Raw genomic sequence first — 17,700 nt, 5'->3', positions numbered from 1 at the left:
ACTGAGCAGGGCCCCCGAAAAGCTATATTTGACAAGTACAAACAACAGCTAAAACAATATTAATGTGTAAAATCTATGAGCATTAAAAAAAAAAGAAAAAAAAAAACCTGTGTTGAGAGATGGGCAGGTTAAAGCATCAGGTGAAACGTTACCATAATCTACACACTTTTTACAATTAATTACATAGGAACTTTCAACTAATCAACATAGAGTTCATAAGAGTAATCAGAGGTAGCGAGGTCACAAGCCTATATAAATAGACTTTTCTTTTTTCTGAGGGGAGGAAAGCTATACAGACAAAAAAATAAACGTACCCACTGAACGTAATGTTCAGTCTAAAAACACCCTCTTTTTACCACCCATCCCATCCCACCCCATCCCACCCCCACCCTACCCCGCCCGGCCCAACCCACTGCAACCCAAATCCCTCCCCTCCACAAGAAAAATCCCCAAGACCTTCCAGTTTAAACATTCACTGAAACATTACAAGTTCTTTAAGTAAAACAAGTACCTCGAGGGGTTTGTCTTTCCAACCAGGAGTCATTCCTGGAAGCACTAGCAGGCAAAACCGAAAGCAATGTTTAAAAACAAATCCTCTCTTTTGCGACTGTAAACAGCTGCACAGAGGACTTTTGAGTATTTGTCGTTTGTAAAAACTTAAAACTTAATCCAATGTCATCCCACCATGAACCTTCTTTCAGGACTTTCAGTTAAAGCATGGAGATGGTCCCAAACCCAGTTATCCCTCCTCTTACGTACAGAGCCCCATCACCAACCGTAACAAAGGATATAAAGCTGTCAGGGTAAAAATAATCTTTCTGCTGAATTATTGCCAGTATTTGTTTGCACGTGGTTTTTGGTCAAAATAGCACTGGAGTACAGAGTGGACTCTCAAGTTAATCTGTTTGAGGAACAATCTGAAAAACTCAAAGACTCAATGCTCATAAAAGGTAGAAGAGAGGAAGGCTACCGAGGGGTAGGGGAGGGGGTTGCGGGCAGGAGGGGGTGGGGTGGGGTGGGGGGGGCTTGACATTATATTAGTACCCACATTCACATTTGACAGACTTTCAACGCAGACCAGAAGTCATGCCACTCCACACCATGGCTTCGTGACTTTGGAGAGTGACAGGAGTAAAATCGTCCCCCTAGAACTCCTGAGAGGTGAGCAGACAATAGAAACGATGACCCCGTCCTTGCATCGACAAGATCCCACCGTCACCATGAGCCCACTGTGGCAAAAACAGCAACATCATTCACTTTGCCCGGGGCGTAGTAAACTGGAATTCATATGTAGAACTATGTGTGTCTGCGTGTGAACGTGTTCGTGTGCGTTTCTTTGCTTTTTGAGATGGAAAAAAAAAAAAAAAAGGTGGAGAATTTTTAAAAATTCTTTTCTATTCCCAGAGTTCTTTGGCTTGATGCATTTCTATGAGGGTGAGGTGTGCATTCTCAGGTGACTGATGAGGTTGCGCTGCTGGGTAAACTTCCCCCCGCATAGCTGGCATTCGTACGGCTTCTCCCCAGAGTGGACACGCATGTGCTCTGTCAGACGGTACTGGCGTGTGAAGCGCATGCCACACTCCTCGCATGCAAACGGCTTGAGGCCGAGGTGGCTGCGCATATGGCGTGTCATGGTGCCCCTCTGGGTGAACATTTTGCCACAGATGTTGCAGGGAAAGGGCCTGGTCAGCCAGTGGCTCTTTTCGTGTTGTCTCAGCGTTGCCGGGTCTTTGTAGCTCTTACTGCAGACTGTGCACTTGAACGGACGCGTTTCGGAGCCAAAGTTGGAGGGTCCCACGGGGGCGGACAGGTCCTCGGCCTCCTCCTCGTCCTCCTCCTTCACGAAGGTCCCTCCCTCCTCTTTGATGTAGAGCTCGTCCTCGGTGTGCGTCTCCACGTGAGCGTTGAGCTGCTCGGAGCTGGGGAAGCCCTTACCACAGGGAATGCACACGTAGAGGTTGTCTCCGAACGCCGGCTCGAAACCCTCCTGCCTGTAGACGTAGTTGGCGCTGTGTCCCCCTCCTCCCGTCCCCCCACCACCACCACCTCCACCTCCACCTCCTGCACTCTCTCCGTCGCTCTGACCGCTCTCTTCGCTGTGGTCCTGGCCGTTCTCTCCTGCGTCTTCTTCATCTTTACACTGGAAGGACTTATCAGAGGTGAAGCTGCCGCCGCTGCCCCCGCCGACCCCAGAGGCACGGCCATCTTTAGGACCCACAATCACCCCGTTGACCAGTGGCCTGTCGTGATCTTCGGACTTCAACCCTGACGCCTCTCTCTTAGGCCATTCGTTCTTGCGAGAAACCTGCCGAGATTTCTTCTGGGGCGGGGGCCCGTCTGGCTGGTTTTGGTTTTCCTCTGAGGTTTTTGAGGAGGAGTTGAGCTCCGTGGTTTCTGAGCCACAGGTATCTCCACCTGGTAGGGGGGTCGAGGAGTCGTCCAGCGAGGCACTGTTGGTTGTGGATACTGAGGCAGATTGAGGGGATTCTTGGGAGTTGCTGTGTGGGCTGAGGGCGTCGGTGGCTGTGCCCGCAGAGGGAGGGCTCTTCTTGGACAGATCCAGTCCAAGGTCTGGTTCTCCAGCGCTTCCTCCGCTGCTGAGGTTACCGTTACTGCTGCCGTTCCCCCCGGTCCCGTTCTTCCCAGAGCTGCCGACAAACATCTCATCGTCTGAGAGTTTGTCCCGAAGGCCTTCGTCCGGCTGTGGCTGGTCGGCATCGGAAGGGGTCGGAGGATAGTGGTTGTTGGGGCCAGCGGGGGTCGAGGAGGAAAGGCGCTGGTTGTTGAGGCGTAAGCGGCTGAGGGGACCTGGAGTGGAGGGTTTACCTGGCAGGGGTTTCCCACCACTGCGCTTGAGCTTCTTTCTGCACAGAGCAGCGAGGTCATGGAGCTGGAGGTAGCTGGCTGCGGTTAAGAGGGCACTGAAGTTCTGCTCACTGCTCTGCTCTGACGAGGACAGGAGCTTCCCAGTGTAGATGAAGTCCAGAACTTGTCTGAATACAGAAGGGTTTACCATCTCTGTATCAAGGTTAATGAGGTTATCGTGGAGGACCAAAGATTTGAAGTAAATGCTGCTCGCGGCCAGGATGTTCTTGTGGGCACGGAAGAGTGCATTCTCCACCACGATGATGACATCACACAGGAAGCCCTTGGCTCTCTGCTGGTTGAGTTGCAGCAGCAGGTGTTTGGCATGATTTGGCAGTTCCATTTCCACCTTCCGTCTTTCCTTCTCTCTCTTTCTCTCTCTCTCTCTCTCTTCCTACACGAGCACCACCTGAAGCTGCGAGAGAAAAAAAAAAAAAGAGAAGAGGAGAAAGTCAGTGTTACGTTGTAGACAAGAAGAAACATTACACTGATGACGGATAATGACAGGTTGCAGAGTAAATAAATGAAAGAGCAGCGGTCTTTAACAAACAATACAATAGGTTTCCACACCCGAATCGGCAATTTATGTGAAAAAGTAAATAAAGGACAAGGGAGGAATTTAAATTAGTTTGGTCAATGCAAAGGATTGGTAGAAAAACGAAGCTTGCATTGGTCAAACTCGGTATACTCAGTAGTGTTGTTGCAGCCTTCAGTAGGATTAAAGCCCAATAGAGGTTTAAAAAAAGGACAACTCCAATACTTGCATGTCTGTCATGTGCAACAATTAAACTGCATGTGTTATGACACCCACTGTGAGCACATCAATCTAAGCTTTTAGCTCTCTCAGGGAAATTGGCAAACTGTTAGCACAGCATGCCACATAATCACACGGCAGCTTAGAAACTGGAACCCTCCCCTCCCTCTCATCTTCCTTTTTAAACAAATTGCAACCCCTGCATGGATCAAGTTCTGATTGTGCACATTGCCACAGTTCTAGCACAAAAGCCACCGGGGCGGAGGAGCACAAAGGCTAAAGTAACTACTTCTCTGCGATGCCTCCTCTCAGCTCTTCTTCCCTATCTCTGCGGAGTAACTCTAGTTTCGATGGGGTGCCCTCTTTGGAGACTCCTCTCCATTAGGTCATGGTAATGTCAGCCCTGCCCCATTGTCTCGGGGTGGGGGGTCGGTGGCACAGCAGGGCCGGGGGGAGAGATTAGGTGACACCTGAGCAGGTAAAACTACACAGGAGCTGGGGCAGAAGAGAGGGGAGGGGGGGGTGTGGCTCAAAGACAAGGACACTACCACCTGATCCTCCAGAGAGGCCCTCGTTTATGGAATTAGGGCAGATGAATCTCATTCGCTGTTAAACTACATACTGATGACCCGTTACATACCACAGTGCCCCACTTCTGTGGCAACACTGAAAACGCAAAAAGTTTGCAGCAAGTTTAATGCATGTGATCAGCCACCAAACCACAGGTCAAGTGTGGTTTAGTCCAGGCAGCACGGCCTATCCCTGACTCAAGCCCATGCTGGGAAAATGGACACATCTTTAATGCCCCCTGATCAGAGCAGGATATACCGTATTACAGGAGATTACTCAGTAATGCAGAGAAATGTTTAGCTCAGGCCATAAATACATATGAAAATGTGCCATCTCAACCCAGTGCCAATTTAGAGATTTACTGAAGAAAAAAAACTAATATATTTCATAATATGCAGCAAGAAAGAAGGGAGTGGTTCCTCAACTGAGCTGGAGTGAGAAAAGCACCAAGCCTGCAGGCAAAAGACACAAAACTGAGCATTGTTTATCCAAAGCTGTGTCGCTGATAAAAAGGTTCTTGTGAAAGCAAAGTGTATCAGGCCAAAGTCGTTTATAGTACATTTTCCTTTTTTGGAACACTAACCCAAGATTATAAATGAATAATGTAGAGCAGCAGCGCCATGTATTTAGGACCATCAGCTCCTATGACCACTGAGTTCAGCAAGATTATGTCAGATCTGTGTGCTTCATCAAGCAATCTAAAATTTCGAGTACAACAATGACAGTCTGCGCCGCAATCATCTCCAAAAACAAAGCCTCAAATACACTGACAGTTAATCTCCTCAATCACTACACAGACTCTGATGAGAAACCACAAAAAAAAAAACCCTGAAGACAGTGACAGCGCAAGATGGGATTGTTAGATCTTGGTGCCAAGACCAACACAGGGTTGGAGAAGAGTGAACGTTGTGCAAGATCAACAATAAGTGAGGGGAGAATTTGGAAGTTAGAGTTGGTTGCTTGATGTATCAAGCCCGGCTCTGTGGGAACAGTCTGGCTAGCTGATACAATCAGCTGGAGTGATCATTACTCTGAGGTCCAGGCCTGGGCTTGCCTCCTCTGCTTTGACACTTCCACTCATGGTCTTCTTCCCCTCCCCCGTCTCTCCTCTGCTTCTCTCGCTCTCTCTATCCTCCCACCTTCACCAACCTCTCACCGGGCATGCAGACACAACCCCAAACCTGCAAACAGTTTTTACCGTCATAAATGAGCCATTCTGGAAAAACCCAGATCTGCAGTTGAGTATGCTACTGGGGCATATGGTTCCTCAGCCCCCAGCAGGGAGGCGGCGAGGGAGAAGAGGGCTGCTGGAGAAGGAAGGGCCTCTGCTACGATGCCAGCCAGGAAGCCATATATCAGTCAAGTCTCTCTCTTAACATACACACACACACACCTCTGCGGGCTTTATGGGGGGATTCAAGAGGCTTTTCCAACAGACCGACATAAAAGGGGGCTGGGCTCTGAGTAGAGAAGCCAGCTCAGGAGGGGAAAAAAAAAAAAAAAAAAAAAAAAGAGCCATCCCCCACCCCCCTCCTCTCCTGCGTTCTCTCTCTCCCTCTCTCTCTCTCTCTCCTCCCCCCATCACCCACACAGCTACCCTCTCCCCCTGGCCCCTCCGGTGCTGTGCCGTGCCGGCTGGATTCCAGGGAGCTGCTAATGGATTACGGCTGATCTATATGCAGCTAGGGTGGGACACGTGTAGGCCCAGCTCCCCTTCCAACGGTGCTGCCCAGGAAAACAGGCTTAATACCACAGGGGGACAGATAGGTCTGCCTGCACCATCACGGCAGCTCCATCTGTGAGTGCATAGCGCTCTTCTGTTAACTTCTAGAAACATTTCCAATATCGTAATGAGGCCGTTATCCTGTTCCAGCATCCCCAGTCTTACAGTTACGGTGCAAAGGCAGGGGATGGATGAACCGTTAGAAAGACGATACTGCTACAACTGCTAGAATGATGTTTCCAGTATGCAGGATGACTAGTTTATGTATGTTATGTTAGGTGGCGAGCAGCATTTCCAGCAGGACGGAATTCCTGTATTTTTTCCGAGCCCTCTGCAAAGGCTGACAGGGAGGTTGAGAGATGGCGAGAAAGCCGGTCAGGAGGGCTGTGAGAAAAAAGACTTGCTCAAACCAAATATGGCACCACATACCAGCCGAAGCCAGCAGCGCTATGGGCTCGGACTGCAGACCAGGGTAGATGTTGCCCTTCAAGCATGGCCACGGGATCAACTTACCTTGCCTGCAGTGTTAACCTTTTCAAAAACTGACTGCGGCTTAATGATAGAGAGGCCAACTGCATTTTAAAAAACACAGCAACCTACTGTTTGGCCTCAACCTTGACTTGTTTCAAGAGGCTGCTGATGTGGAGATAAGCAGACAGGGATGTTTACACGGACTTGACAGACATGATCGGGATAACATATCCATGTGCTGATCCTGGACTGGAAACTAGTCAGTATCCAAGTGCCCCCAGCAGTGAATTAATGCCGGTCTCTGTCTAAATTAAATTGGTTACACCAGAGATCTGGATGATCTGGCTTTACTTCATTTACTGCTGCCCGTCATTGCATCCTCTTTTTTTTCCCAAGGAGTTTATGGATTAAACAGCGAGCTAGTAAACCTTTCAGAGTCAGCGTTCATGCGGCGAAGGTGACTGAGAGAGCAGTGGGCTGTGGCACTAATCTCCTGAACAGAGGGTAGAGAGCCCAGGAGAGAGGGCAGAGGTGAGGCAAAGTCCTGTGGCGCAATAACAAAACACACCCTACTACTGTGAAAGGTCATCAGCTAACAACCAATAGAACGCAGGGCCGAGAAGGATTTTAAAAACATATTCAACCTGAGCTTTACAGCGGGGTTATCTTTTACACCTTTCCCTTCAAACAATAATACAGTAACGGCTGTAAAACTGTGAGGATGGTCCCACTGTGCAGGGGCTGATGGGGTGTGGAGTGGGGTGGGGGCTGGACGTGCAGGTAAAGACTTTTGTAAGCACAAAGAGAAAAGGAGCTAATCATGTACCCAAGCAAAGGGCCTCAGTGTGTGTGCACACTCAGACAGTGCTCTTAAACACATGCACACAGCACACACACACACACACCCACACCCAGAGAGTATACTGGTGGGCAGGGGGAGTGGGGGAGGGGCTAGGGGGATGGTACAAAGCCAGTTTGAAATACAAACACTGAGCAACCACCTCTGAGCCATTTCAACATGGCTGACACTGCTGCATGGGTAAGGTTGATCCAAGCAGGACTCATGGGTACTGCAATTATCCGAGTTTCAGTTCTCTGGTGTGCACAAAAAAAGAAAAAAAAGGATGGCTCGCAGTACAATGAGGAGATTAAAGAGAACAGCTGTGCTTTTCAGCTAACCCACTCCGCATGTTCTTTTTCACCTGTGTAATATCTGCTGCGTCTGAGGAAACACCACACACCTCTCTCTAATGATTTCACTTTTAAGACAATCAGGCAAAGGCAGCACATTTGAGAATGCTGTAATACATGCAGGTAAATGCAGGTGGTCTGTGTGTGTAATTATGGTGGAGGATCTTTTCCTCACCCCCCTCTAGAGCATTTCTGGGAGACACAGACAAAATTTTTATACTGCGTGCATGTTTTACAGAGAGTCTACTATTCAGTGGTGGAAAGGAGCTTACTTATCTCTATTTTAATCATCAGAGCTCGGGTTGGTTACAAGGATGCACTTATACGAGCAATGACGTTTCCTTTCATCTGCCACACTGCTGCCAAAGCGATACTTTTCCCTGTCTGAGGTCTTTGTCATACACATGCATGTGCAAGTAAGAAGCCTGTTAAGTGTTCACATGGCACAGAAATCAGGTTTCTCCAGCTGTTAACGAGGCTTTCTCTTAATCCCTTTCCTCGTTTACAAGGAAACCAGTTTTTTGTGTTTTCATAATCTTCCAGAAAATAGGCTACTGAATAAAGTTAACAATATGTGTTTTTTAAATGCACTAGGCATGAACCAATTTAAGTTTAATCCTAGATTTTTGTGTAGTCTTTTGCATTGAATCAAAACATACAATGTCTCCAATATATAGTATAGAGATAAGCAGAGCTATTCAGCCAGATGTCATGTAGAGCAGAATATGCAGGGTTTTTTTTTTTGTTCAAACCAGAGACTGCAGAGGGTGAAATAATAAGTGAAATCACCTGCTGTGGTCTTTGCTTGAAATAAAAACCTGCCTACACTCGTGTCTCTGTGGCAAACGGATGAATAGTTCTGATGCAGAGCATCTGCTGGAATTCTGGACGTTGATCCAATTCTAGTTATAATCTCTTCAGAGAAGCCGCAGGCGAGACGTCCTGCTGTACAAAAGCTGAAAAACATTTGGACAAGAGGTAAAGGCTGATCTTTCCTGTCTTAGAAACATGGATTTCTGCCGCATTGTTGGATATAAATGCTAGTGAACAGGTGCATGACCCTCATGCTGCACGGCTGAGGGCTGAAGTACGTGAATTACAGTAGCCCCGCTGCAGTCTGGGTAGAGCCCTTCCAATTAAGACTAATTTTCTGTCAGGCAGTTCAGCCATGTTGCAGACAAACAGGTCCTGCCCAGGGTGCAGTGGAATGAAAAGAGCCCCATCCATTTCTTCACAGGAGGGGGTCAATGGTTGCTGTGTACCCCAGATGTGCCAGTGCTGTGCAGCAAGAGAAGAAAAAGGCAAGACTCTGTCTCTCTGTCACACACACACAAGCACACAAAACCTCTTACATGCTCACAACTCCACCTGTAATCAAACCCATGGGTGTATTTCTGTGCATGCCTGTCTAAATAACACCTTTTTCATTTGAGGATTTTCTTCTTTTTTTTGCACCAGGGCATTAACACCAGTGAAATGACAGGAAAAGATTTTTTCTTAAGATTTTCCTCATGTAAAGAAGGCAGTAGTGTGAGTCTTAACCCCTTTTCCTGCATCACAACTAAACAACAGGTCATGAATGAATGTGTTCTGCGGTGTGCATGTCAGCCACAGGTAATACTAGACACTAAAGCCACAGCCAAGTCTTGAGGGAGTAACAGGTATACAAGTATACTCTGTCCTGCATGCAAAAATAGCACACACGCCCAAAACTTTCCCAAATCCCCGCTCCTGTCGTGTTTATTGTTGTGACAGTGCTGGATACAGCTGCCTGAACTGGGCTTCACTCAATTCGTGTCAATATTATCTAATTAGCATGCACAAATTTGATGTCATGATTTAATAAGAAGATATCACATTACAAAAACAGACAGGGCAGAATTTCAGATCCGTGGACAGCTAAAGGTATGCGAACATTTTCCCTGTTAACATCCAGATAGTCACTGCTAAAGATACCCAGAAAAATGTCTAGTCCTATAGTAGCCTACTTTCCAGTTGTTATGGAGATGACTAATGGCCAATATTAATTCTATTTAAATGACATCTTTAACACGTAGTTTGCAGAATGTGGGCCTGAATACTTTGCTTTGTAGCTGTATCTGCCAAGATCCAGGAAGCACCAACATAATGGGACCGGGTGGAATTCCATGCATGGTATACATGGCCTGTCCTATGCATTTCCTGGTTTGACAGACATAATTTTAAGTCTAAAAGTCTACTTTCCTATTCCTTTGTGAATATGTATTACTTTAACAAAGGGTTACAGATTCATATATGAATTCATTCTTAGGTTGTAACCATCAAAGAACTTCCAGCATGTTTGGACCTTCTCAAAAACAGCAGAATTACTACGCTCACTCTCTTTCTTTCTTTCTGGCTGCCATGGGTTTATGTACGAGTGTGCATCTCAGCGTCGTCTATGCTGCATTGCATTTTGTGGCTCAGTTGCTGCATCCAAAGTGTCCCCTGGAGAAATTAAATTAGGACTGAAAGACTGAAATGAACGCTGAGACTTTCGCAGAAGGCTGCCAGCAACACTAGCTCGCAGCCGACACCCACACACACACACACACTGGATCCAACTGCGTGTCCTCACTAAAAAGTGAAGTAATCAAGCACTTTACTAACAAGCAAACATATGATTGGTGTGATAAACTGGCCTCTGTCTAAAGAGAATGAACTTTGCTGATGAGATAAACCCCCCCTAGTAAAAAAAGAAAAAGAAAAAAGCAGCAGGCCCACATGACCTAAGTGCCTAACACTCAGGTTAAGGACAGAGGGCATGTTGGGTAAGGACAGATCCTGTATGGTCCAACGTTTTAGAGAGCTGCCAACCCCCTCCTCCTCCTCCTCCTCCTACTCCTCCTCCAGCCTTTACACACTGCATAACCTTCTGGCTATCAGCACTACATTCCACAGACTGTTTCTTCTTCTCAAAGACAACAACAACCCTACCCTGAGGTGCTTTAGCCACCGAACGAACCAAACTGCCCTCCAACAGCAGCACAGAGCAGAACAACAGACAGATCGCTATAGATACGACAGCCAAGCACAATCTATAAGTCCTCGTCCAACATGTCAGCAGAACATATAGCCTAAGTAACCTTCTTACTGCACTGTGCTGCCCACACACACACACACGCCACAGTAAGCCATGATCACAATGTACACAGGATACTGTGTGTGCATTGGGAATGGGAAGGGACAAGAAGGGTGAGGCAAGACCAACCGGCCGATCATGAGGATCATGAGGCACACACACACACACAGACACACACAGGCCTCAAATTACCCTCCAGGCCTCTTTTTGTAGTCCATAGTAATCAATGAAACTAGTCACACTGATCAGTTGACTTGCCTAAATTAACTAGTTTGACACTCATTACTGTGCATAATGTGTATCTGACAACATGCAGGTGGTTAGGCTTGGCAACAAAAAGACCTTTTGGTTCATGTGTCGCTCTCATGTCTGGTGGGGGTTTTGGTACAGATGTCATCTTTCTATACATCTGTCTCTTATTCTAAATGAGTGGTCAGTAAAAATGCAACACAGTGAGTGTCCTCAGTTCATTATTTCTGCATACCTGTGTAAGTTTGTAAAAAGGACTCTGTCTTGAAAATAATGGGATCACATGAACTAAACACTCAGTACTGCCAGTCTTCAAAGCTTATTACTGTTACAGATGCAGCATTGTCACCATGCTTAAGGCCGTTCAGCCAGGAGCTCCGTTCCAGCTTTACAAGCCTCATCAAATTAGATTATGTACATGAAGTGTAAAATGCATTTAGATGTACCCGGTCAAGCCTTAAAGGTCTTTCACCAATACAGTTGAAAAGTTGAGCTAATTGTTTGGCCAATTTTTTTTCTGAGCTGGCAGGCAGAGCAACATAAACTGCATACTTTTGACTACGTTTCAGGGTGGGTGTAACCAGCCCAAATATAATCCTATAATCTTCATATTATAGGCTACAGCACCCGTCAGCCCTGAACGGGATAAGAGGTTGTGAAAATAGATGGATTTATCTTCATGTTGCGCTAAATATATGACAAAACCCAAACACAGGTCTTTGGGGATGTCTCAGCATTTTAAAAAAACAAACAAAACAAACAAAACAACAGTGAAACTTTGCATTTGTCAACGCTGCTGTCAAACTGCCTACTTTAGATGAGCCAATGCAAACAGCTGCCCTGGATATACTCAGTCTGAAGGCTAAAAACAGTTGTGTGTGATTAAGCAGCAAACACGGCTATGCAAACCCATTTTGTCACACATGACAAGAACAAAAACAGGAAATGCGTTGTGGCTAACCGACATCAAACCCACATTTTATAGTCAGACCCAACTGGTGCTGGATGAGTGAGGACCTCTGGCCTCTGCTGGGACATGTTAAGCAACTGTGTAATGTTCAATACAAAAACTGGCACAATTACCATCTCCATACTGTCACACACACTGGTATCTCATTTCCATCAACCACGATAGATCAGATATGTTTTTTTTAATCAGAATTACATCTTGTGTACTTCAGATATTTTCCTGGTTGAAATTAAGCAATGTAAAAACAGACCTGCACAGGGACTGGAAATGTTTTCACACAACCCCCCCCCCCCCCCCCCCCCCCCCCCCCAAAAAAAAAAAAAAAAAATTGGTTATACAAAAACAGCAGCCAGTCAGAGGAACCCACATTACTGACATTCCTGTGCCTTATTATCTCCATGCCCCTTGGTACTTTAACAACTCTAATCACCTGAGAAGCCAGGCTGCCTTCACACCTGAGCACATGCATTGTTTTAACAGTTACCAAAGTGATTACCCCGAGTCTCATCATCAAACATTCACCATTAAGATGCGACTTTTTTTTTGGGGGGGGGGGGGGGGGGGGGGGGCTTATCATAACGATAATGTGCAAATGAGCATCATGCAACACTGTTTCCATAAAGCCCATGCAGGTTTGTGTCAGTGTGTAACGTAACGTTACACCCACACTGTGGCTGATCACAAAGATGGTCGATGTACAGCAGTAGCCCACCTATAGGCTATGAAGACATACAATTCCTCCGCATCCACTGAATTCCCGTTTATAAGACAACTACAGTGTAGCTGCATCCACATCGTACTGAGTATAACCGCATGTCAATCCTGTTAAATTATTTTTTAAGCAGCCCTACCTAAGACTAAGGTGGCTTAACCTACATATAAACAATGCAGATTACACTATAGGTATAGTCAACAATACCTCTGTGATTATCAGGGTGATTGCGCAACATACCGTGCGTAAAATCCACTGGATCCGTCCGGGATTCATTTAAACACATTAAGCGCAATTTAGTGCTACTTGAGACTAAATAGTCAGCGTTATCGTAAGGTTTACGTGCCACTGAACGCTTTAAATGAAACCTTCACCTCATTACCTTACGTGATGCCAAACGATTCATTGTGCTAAAACGGAGAAAACGAAGGTAAAGTGTGAAAACATTGCAGCGTTTCTTTAAAGCCGCTGCGACGAGACGTTAGTGGGTCCTTTTCTGTCGCCTACTGTGCTTTGCCAGCCTGGTAATTATTTGGTACACACTCGTCCCGTGAGGCATCTCCTGTATGCCCACGACGCCGAAATAAACGCCACAACATTTTTTGCAAGCGAATTATTTAGACGGATTCGAGCACGCAGCGAGCGATAAACTCGGGCAAATCAAACGAGATCCCATCGGTTTGCCAAAGCAGGCTGGTAGAGCCGAAATAGGCACCAGCGGAGCCCCTTTTTGTTGGCACGCCGTGGAAAAAACACCACCGTAACGCCGAAAAAGCCTTGCGATCCTTGCAGCAGCTGGGAGGAAAGAAAAACACCCGATCCGATCGAAACGGACACAAAAGCAGCTCCGCGGTGCGTTTACGATCCAACCCAAAGAGAAATAATTTCTTTTAAATACCTTATTACATCGGTAGGATCGTTCTCAAGCGTTCTTTAGCCTACCATCCTCTTGCTCATCTCACAGCCTTCGGGACGCCATGTTGCAAGCTTATGACGTTAGGCTTCCTCACCCCTGACCCACATTTGAATAGAAACCAGCCCAGAGTGCAGCAGAGAAAACATCCCACTGTGGGAGGGTTTGGCCACTTTCTCAGCCCCAGGACCCCTGGCAACTTTACCTGCAAGATGGCAGAGAGAGAAAGAAAGACGAGGGGGTGGAAGGGGAGAGGGGGGGCGGCTGTTTATGCTCAGTTTCAAACTGTGGTTTAGGCCTTGCTCTCCCAGCAGTCATGGTCCTGTATCATACCACTCTGCTGTGCAGGTCTGCGCTACAAAAATGAATGAGATTGTGCAATATTACGAACAATGATAATGTTTGAGTGGGTGTTGCAGAAAATTTCTCTAAAATGCAATTAAAATTTTTTTTTTTTTTTTTTTTTTTTTTAAAGCAAGTGTTGGGTTATGGTCTGCCGCGCTGTAGCCACTAAGATAAAGTGGTATCGTTGATGTGCCATAAAATGTGTTGTGCCTCAGGCAAATTGAATTATCCCATAAATGTTTCAATGTAAAAAAAAAAAAAAAAAAATCATTTGATTTTTTTTTTCTTGTGTTCATTTTTTCTCGTGTTCATTGTGTTTCTGTGTAAGACCTGGATACCATGTAAATCCAGTAAGGTATTTAATGACATGGCCTCTTTTTAAATCACTTAGTAGTTGGACTGTTGATAGTAGCAATTAAAGACTTATCCCAATCTACGCCCATTCACCTTTCTGTAAGTACCTTTACTGTTTGGTTTTGGCCTGGTTCATATAGGCTACGCAATGCCCACACACTGTTTGTTTGTTGGGGGATTTCGGGTCTTTAGTGTTGGACTATGTACTGGTCGTTTAGTGACTTATCTTCCGGGTTGGCCAGATGATTTAGATATATCAACAGAGAGAGAGAGAGAGAGAGAGAGAGAGAGAGAGAGATGGCTGAGGTTCAAATATTGGGCACCAGATGTGCGGAAGTGTGGCGATCTGTTGGCTCCTCCTCTTAGCACACAGGACCCAGACCAGCCTTCAGCCAATAGCACACAGTACAAACCCCACTGATGGGTTCTGACCAGGATACCGTTTATTGGATCTTTATCAGTGAGTTTACATTGATGATGGCACCTGACTGAAGATGTTAATGAATCTACAAGGCCCAGGAGGGAAACGCAGCCTGATCCAGATATTGTATCAGCCCGGTTTCCCCTGATTTAATGCTCACGGTTCACATCCCGTGGATGTCCAAGTTATGGCGCCGTGCCAAAGAGTTCTTCTGACACTCTGTGGTTGCCGCGGAAACTGCATCCTCCGCGGGGAAGCATAGTTGCATAATCACGGTAGACAACTCTGCATATGTTTCTGTCTTTTTGACCACTCACGAATAACCAACAGTGCCTGACATGTGATGAACTCTGTACACGATCTAATGTTAATCAGCTCGTGTGCCCCAGTGGGATTTGGCTGAAAGATTGTGATGAATAGGTACAACTCGTTAGTGCACAGGTGATTCCCCTTGTAGTTTCGATGACAAATGGTTGGCATTTACCACAGCAGACTGTGTCAGGGAAATGATCGAATCGGTTATAGTGTCTGTAGAGATGGGAGTGGCTTTGTATTGGTTATTTCCCATTGTTTCCAATTGCTGAGCTAAGAAAACCAATAAGTCTGACAGGTATGACAAAAAAGCTTGAGTTTCAGTCACTAAGGACCTTTGATTTTTATTCACTGAAATAGCTATGTGATAAAACATGACAATAAAATCCAAACACGCCATAGTAGTGTCGATTAGTTATTTGTGGAATAATATCTGCAATAGTTAATTGAGATTTGAGAGCAACAATGAAATGATCTCTAGCATCACTAAGCCCAGGGAACTTTGTTTGGCCGCATTCAGTCTTTGAACAGCTTGGTTGCGCCGTTATGGATTTAAAACAACACAGATCATGCCATCCATCCACTTAGAGATTCAACTTTTAAATTCGCGGGTGCGGAGATTAATGGGGCGAAGTCGTTCAGGATAAAGTCTGCATGAAGGATGAAAGAGAAAAGGACAAAAAAGAACATTTGTATCAGCTTATGGATTCAGTTACTCATTGACAAACAAACTCAACACTGCGGACATTTGTCATGGACGACGAAAAAGAGATTAAGAATGAATAACAATTTAAAAGCATAAAACACCCATAAAGCAAAGTCATAAAAAAGTAATACAGCATTTGTTTGACTGGAGCCAAACCCTACAGCATATCAATAAATTGTTATTGTTATTATTATTAAACCAGTGTAAATGTGAAACGATATTCAGATTATTATCATACATAAATTATATTTAAGAATCGGGGATATACAAAACAAACATGTTTTTGCACAATAAGAGACATGACTTGAGTGGAATCAAAGCAACACAGAGGAGTTAATAACGCATGAACCCGTCGATCATCATCACCTTCTTACCTCCTCTTACAGCGGCAGTGTCTCCACACTTTGGCGAGCAGCGTCGCTCTGAGCGCACTGCACCCTCTGATGTACAGGACGGGGGTCAGGGCGGAGTTAATGCGGGGCAAAATGCGCAGAGGGTCAGTGCCTTCATTCTTAAAAGCGTAACAGGTCAAACCAAAGAAATTACAGGCCACGACGTGAGTGAATATAGGAAGCCAGGTCCCTAAGAAAAACACAGCCACCACCAGTATGAGATAGACCGAGGAGCGCTTGCTCTCTCTCTCCTCAGAGGGGGGCTCCCTCTCCAGCTGGAACCTGGCTATGATGAACAGCCTGACGTTCAGCCCTATCATTATAATCACGGTGAATATGTTCCCCACAAACGTGCCAATGCTCGTGACCTGTTTGGCCACACCGACTTTGACTAGACTGTTCACGGCCACGATAACGAATGCATAGACCCAGTATGCAAAGATGACCATGATGGTTCTGTTGCGGGTCATGCGGTGGGAGTATTTAAAAGGTGACACCACCGCGTGGTACCTGTCAGCCTGCGCGGCCAGAATGGCCATGTAAGACAGACCTAAAAATGTGGGTACGATGTAAAAGGTTCCCGTAGGAGAGCCGAAGTAATCCCTCACATCGAGAACACCGGAATAATAGTAAGACACGCCGGTGCAGATGTCACTGAAGCAGGTGCTCAGCATGTACATGAAGCGGTTCTCGCTGCGCAGCGCCCTGTTCAGCAGTATGGAGAGAAACACAGACATGTTGAGGAAAATGATGGTTGCAGCCAGGAAAATACTGAAGAGGAGCAGCAACACATTGCCAAAGCTTGTGGGGGGCAGCACAAGAGACCAACCCTTGCTGCTGCCGCTGCTGTTACTCATCGATGCAGAGAAGACGTGTTGTGCAACAGCAGTGCTCAGGTCTTCATTGCACAGCAAAGAGTGGCAGCGGTGCAGCTGTGTGAGCCTCCAGCCGAGGAGGGGGTTAACACTCTTCTGATTTATGTAGGAGGCACAGTCAAGCTTACTAGCAGACCTGTGTGGCTGTTATTCCCCTGGCAAGTCAACAAGATCCTGGTCAACATCTTGTTAAAGCAAATGAGGTAATAGGCTTAAAATGATAGTTCAATCTGACTAAATGAAGCATTTTTAGTTTATGGCACAATTATTGTCTTGACGTCAGGGACTTTTATAAAAAAGTTCTGAGTTAAGGAACAAAGAAAACTAAATCTGAATTATGATAATTTTGCAGGTTCTGCAAAACTATAGAAATAGCCATGAATGGCTGACCTCTGGGTCTGAGGACAGCACCATCAAGAACGTTCTTCCAACTTTTGATGCTCAAAATCTTTTATTTCAAACGAGATATTATAAATCACATTAGGCAGACGTTTTCTGGGCTACACCTTGTACTTCTGTTCAAGTTTTCTGAAGCCCTTTCTAATTATTCAGTTATCTGCTTGTATGCATTTATTGTAATTTAAAGCAGTTGAGAGTCATCAGAAACACTTAGTGATTAACATCTCTGAACAGCACAGTTTGAACAAAGGAGACTAATGGGGATCCAATTAAAATAAACAAAACCATTGTGTTAACTTCATAAGGTGTCTACATTCAGACAATATGAATGACTTTTGTAGAGTATTTCAGTGATGTCAAATTTTATTGTATTTCAAG

The 17,700-nt window shown here is 45.7% G+C and overlaps 2 protein-coding genes across 2 annotated transcripts; both read right to left on the bottom strand.

Annotated features, from left to right (window-relative positions):
* Positions 1-1,426: 1,426 nt before the first annotated feature.
* hic2 (hypermethylated in cancer 2) lies at positions 1,427-3,211 on the bottom strand (the record flags this gene model as incomplete). The annotated part of the gene is made up of 1 exon (XM_083979733.1): positions 1,427-3,211. The coding sequence occupies exon 1, from the start codon at positions 3,206-3,208 to the stop codon at positions 1,427-1,429; it is 1,782 nt and encodes a 593-aa protein (XP_083835859.1). The 5' UTR covers positions 3,209-3,211.
* Positions 3,212-16,026: 12,815 nt separating this feature from the next.
* On the bottom strand, positions 16,027-16,905 carry LOC310991111 (uncharacterized protein; the record flags this gene model as incomplete). The annotated part of the gene is made up of 1 exon (XM_083978691.1): positions 16,027-16,905. One exon carries the CDS (start codon positions 16,903-16,905, stop codon positions 16,027-16,029), a length of 879 nt encoding a protein of 292 aa, XP_083834817.1.
* Between the last annotated feature and the right edge of the window lie 795 nt (positions 16,906-17,700).

The sequence above is a fragment of the Trachurus trachurus genome, assembly GCF_905171665.1.
Source record: "Trachurus trachurus genome assembly, chromosome: 9".
Lineage (NCBI taxonomy): Eukaryota > Metazoa > Chordata > Actinopteri > Carangiformes > Carangidae > Trachurus > Trachurus trachurus.
Note: the sequence above shows the minus strand (reverse complement) of the source record. Positions and strands in the feature narration are given on the sequence as shown.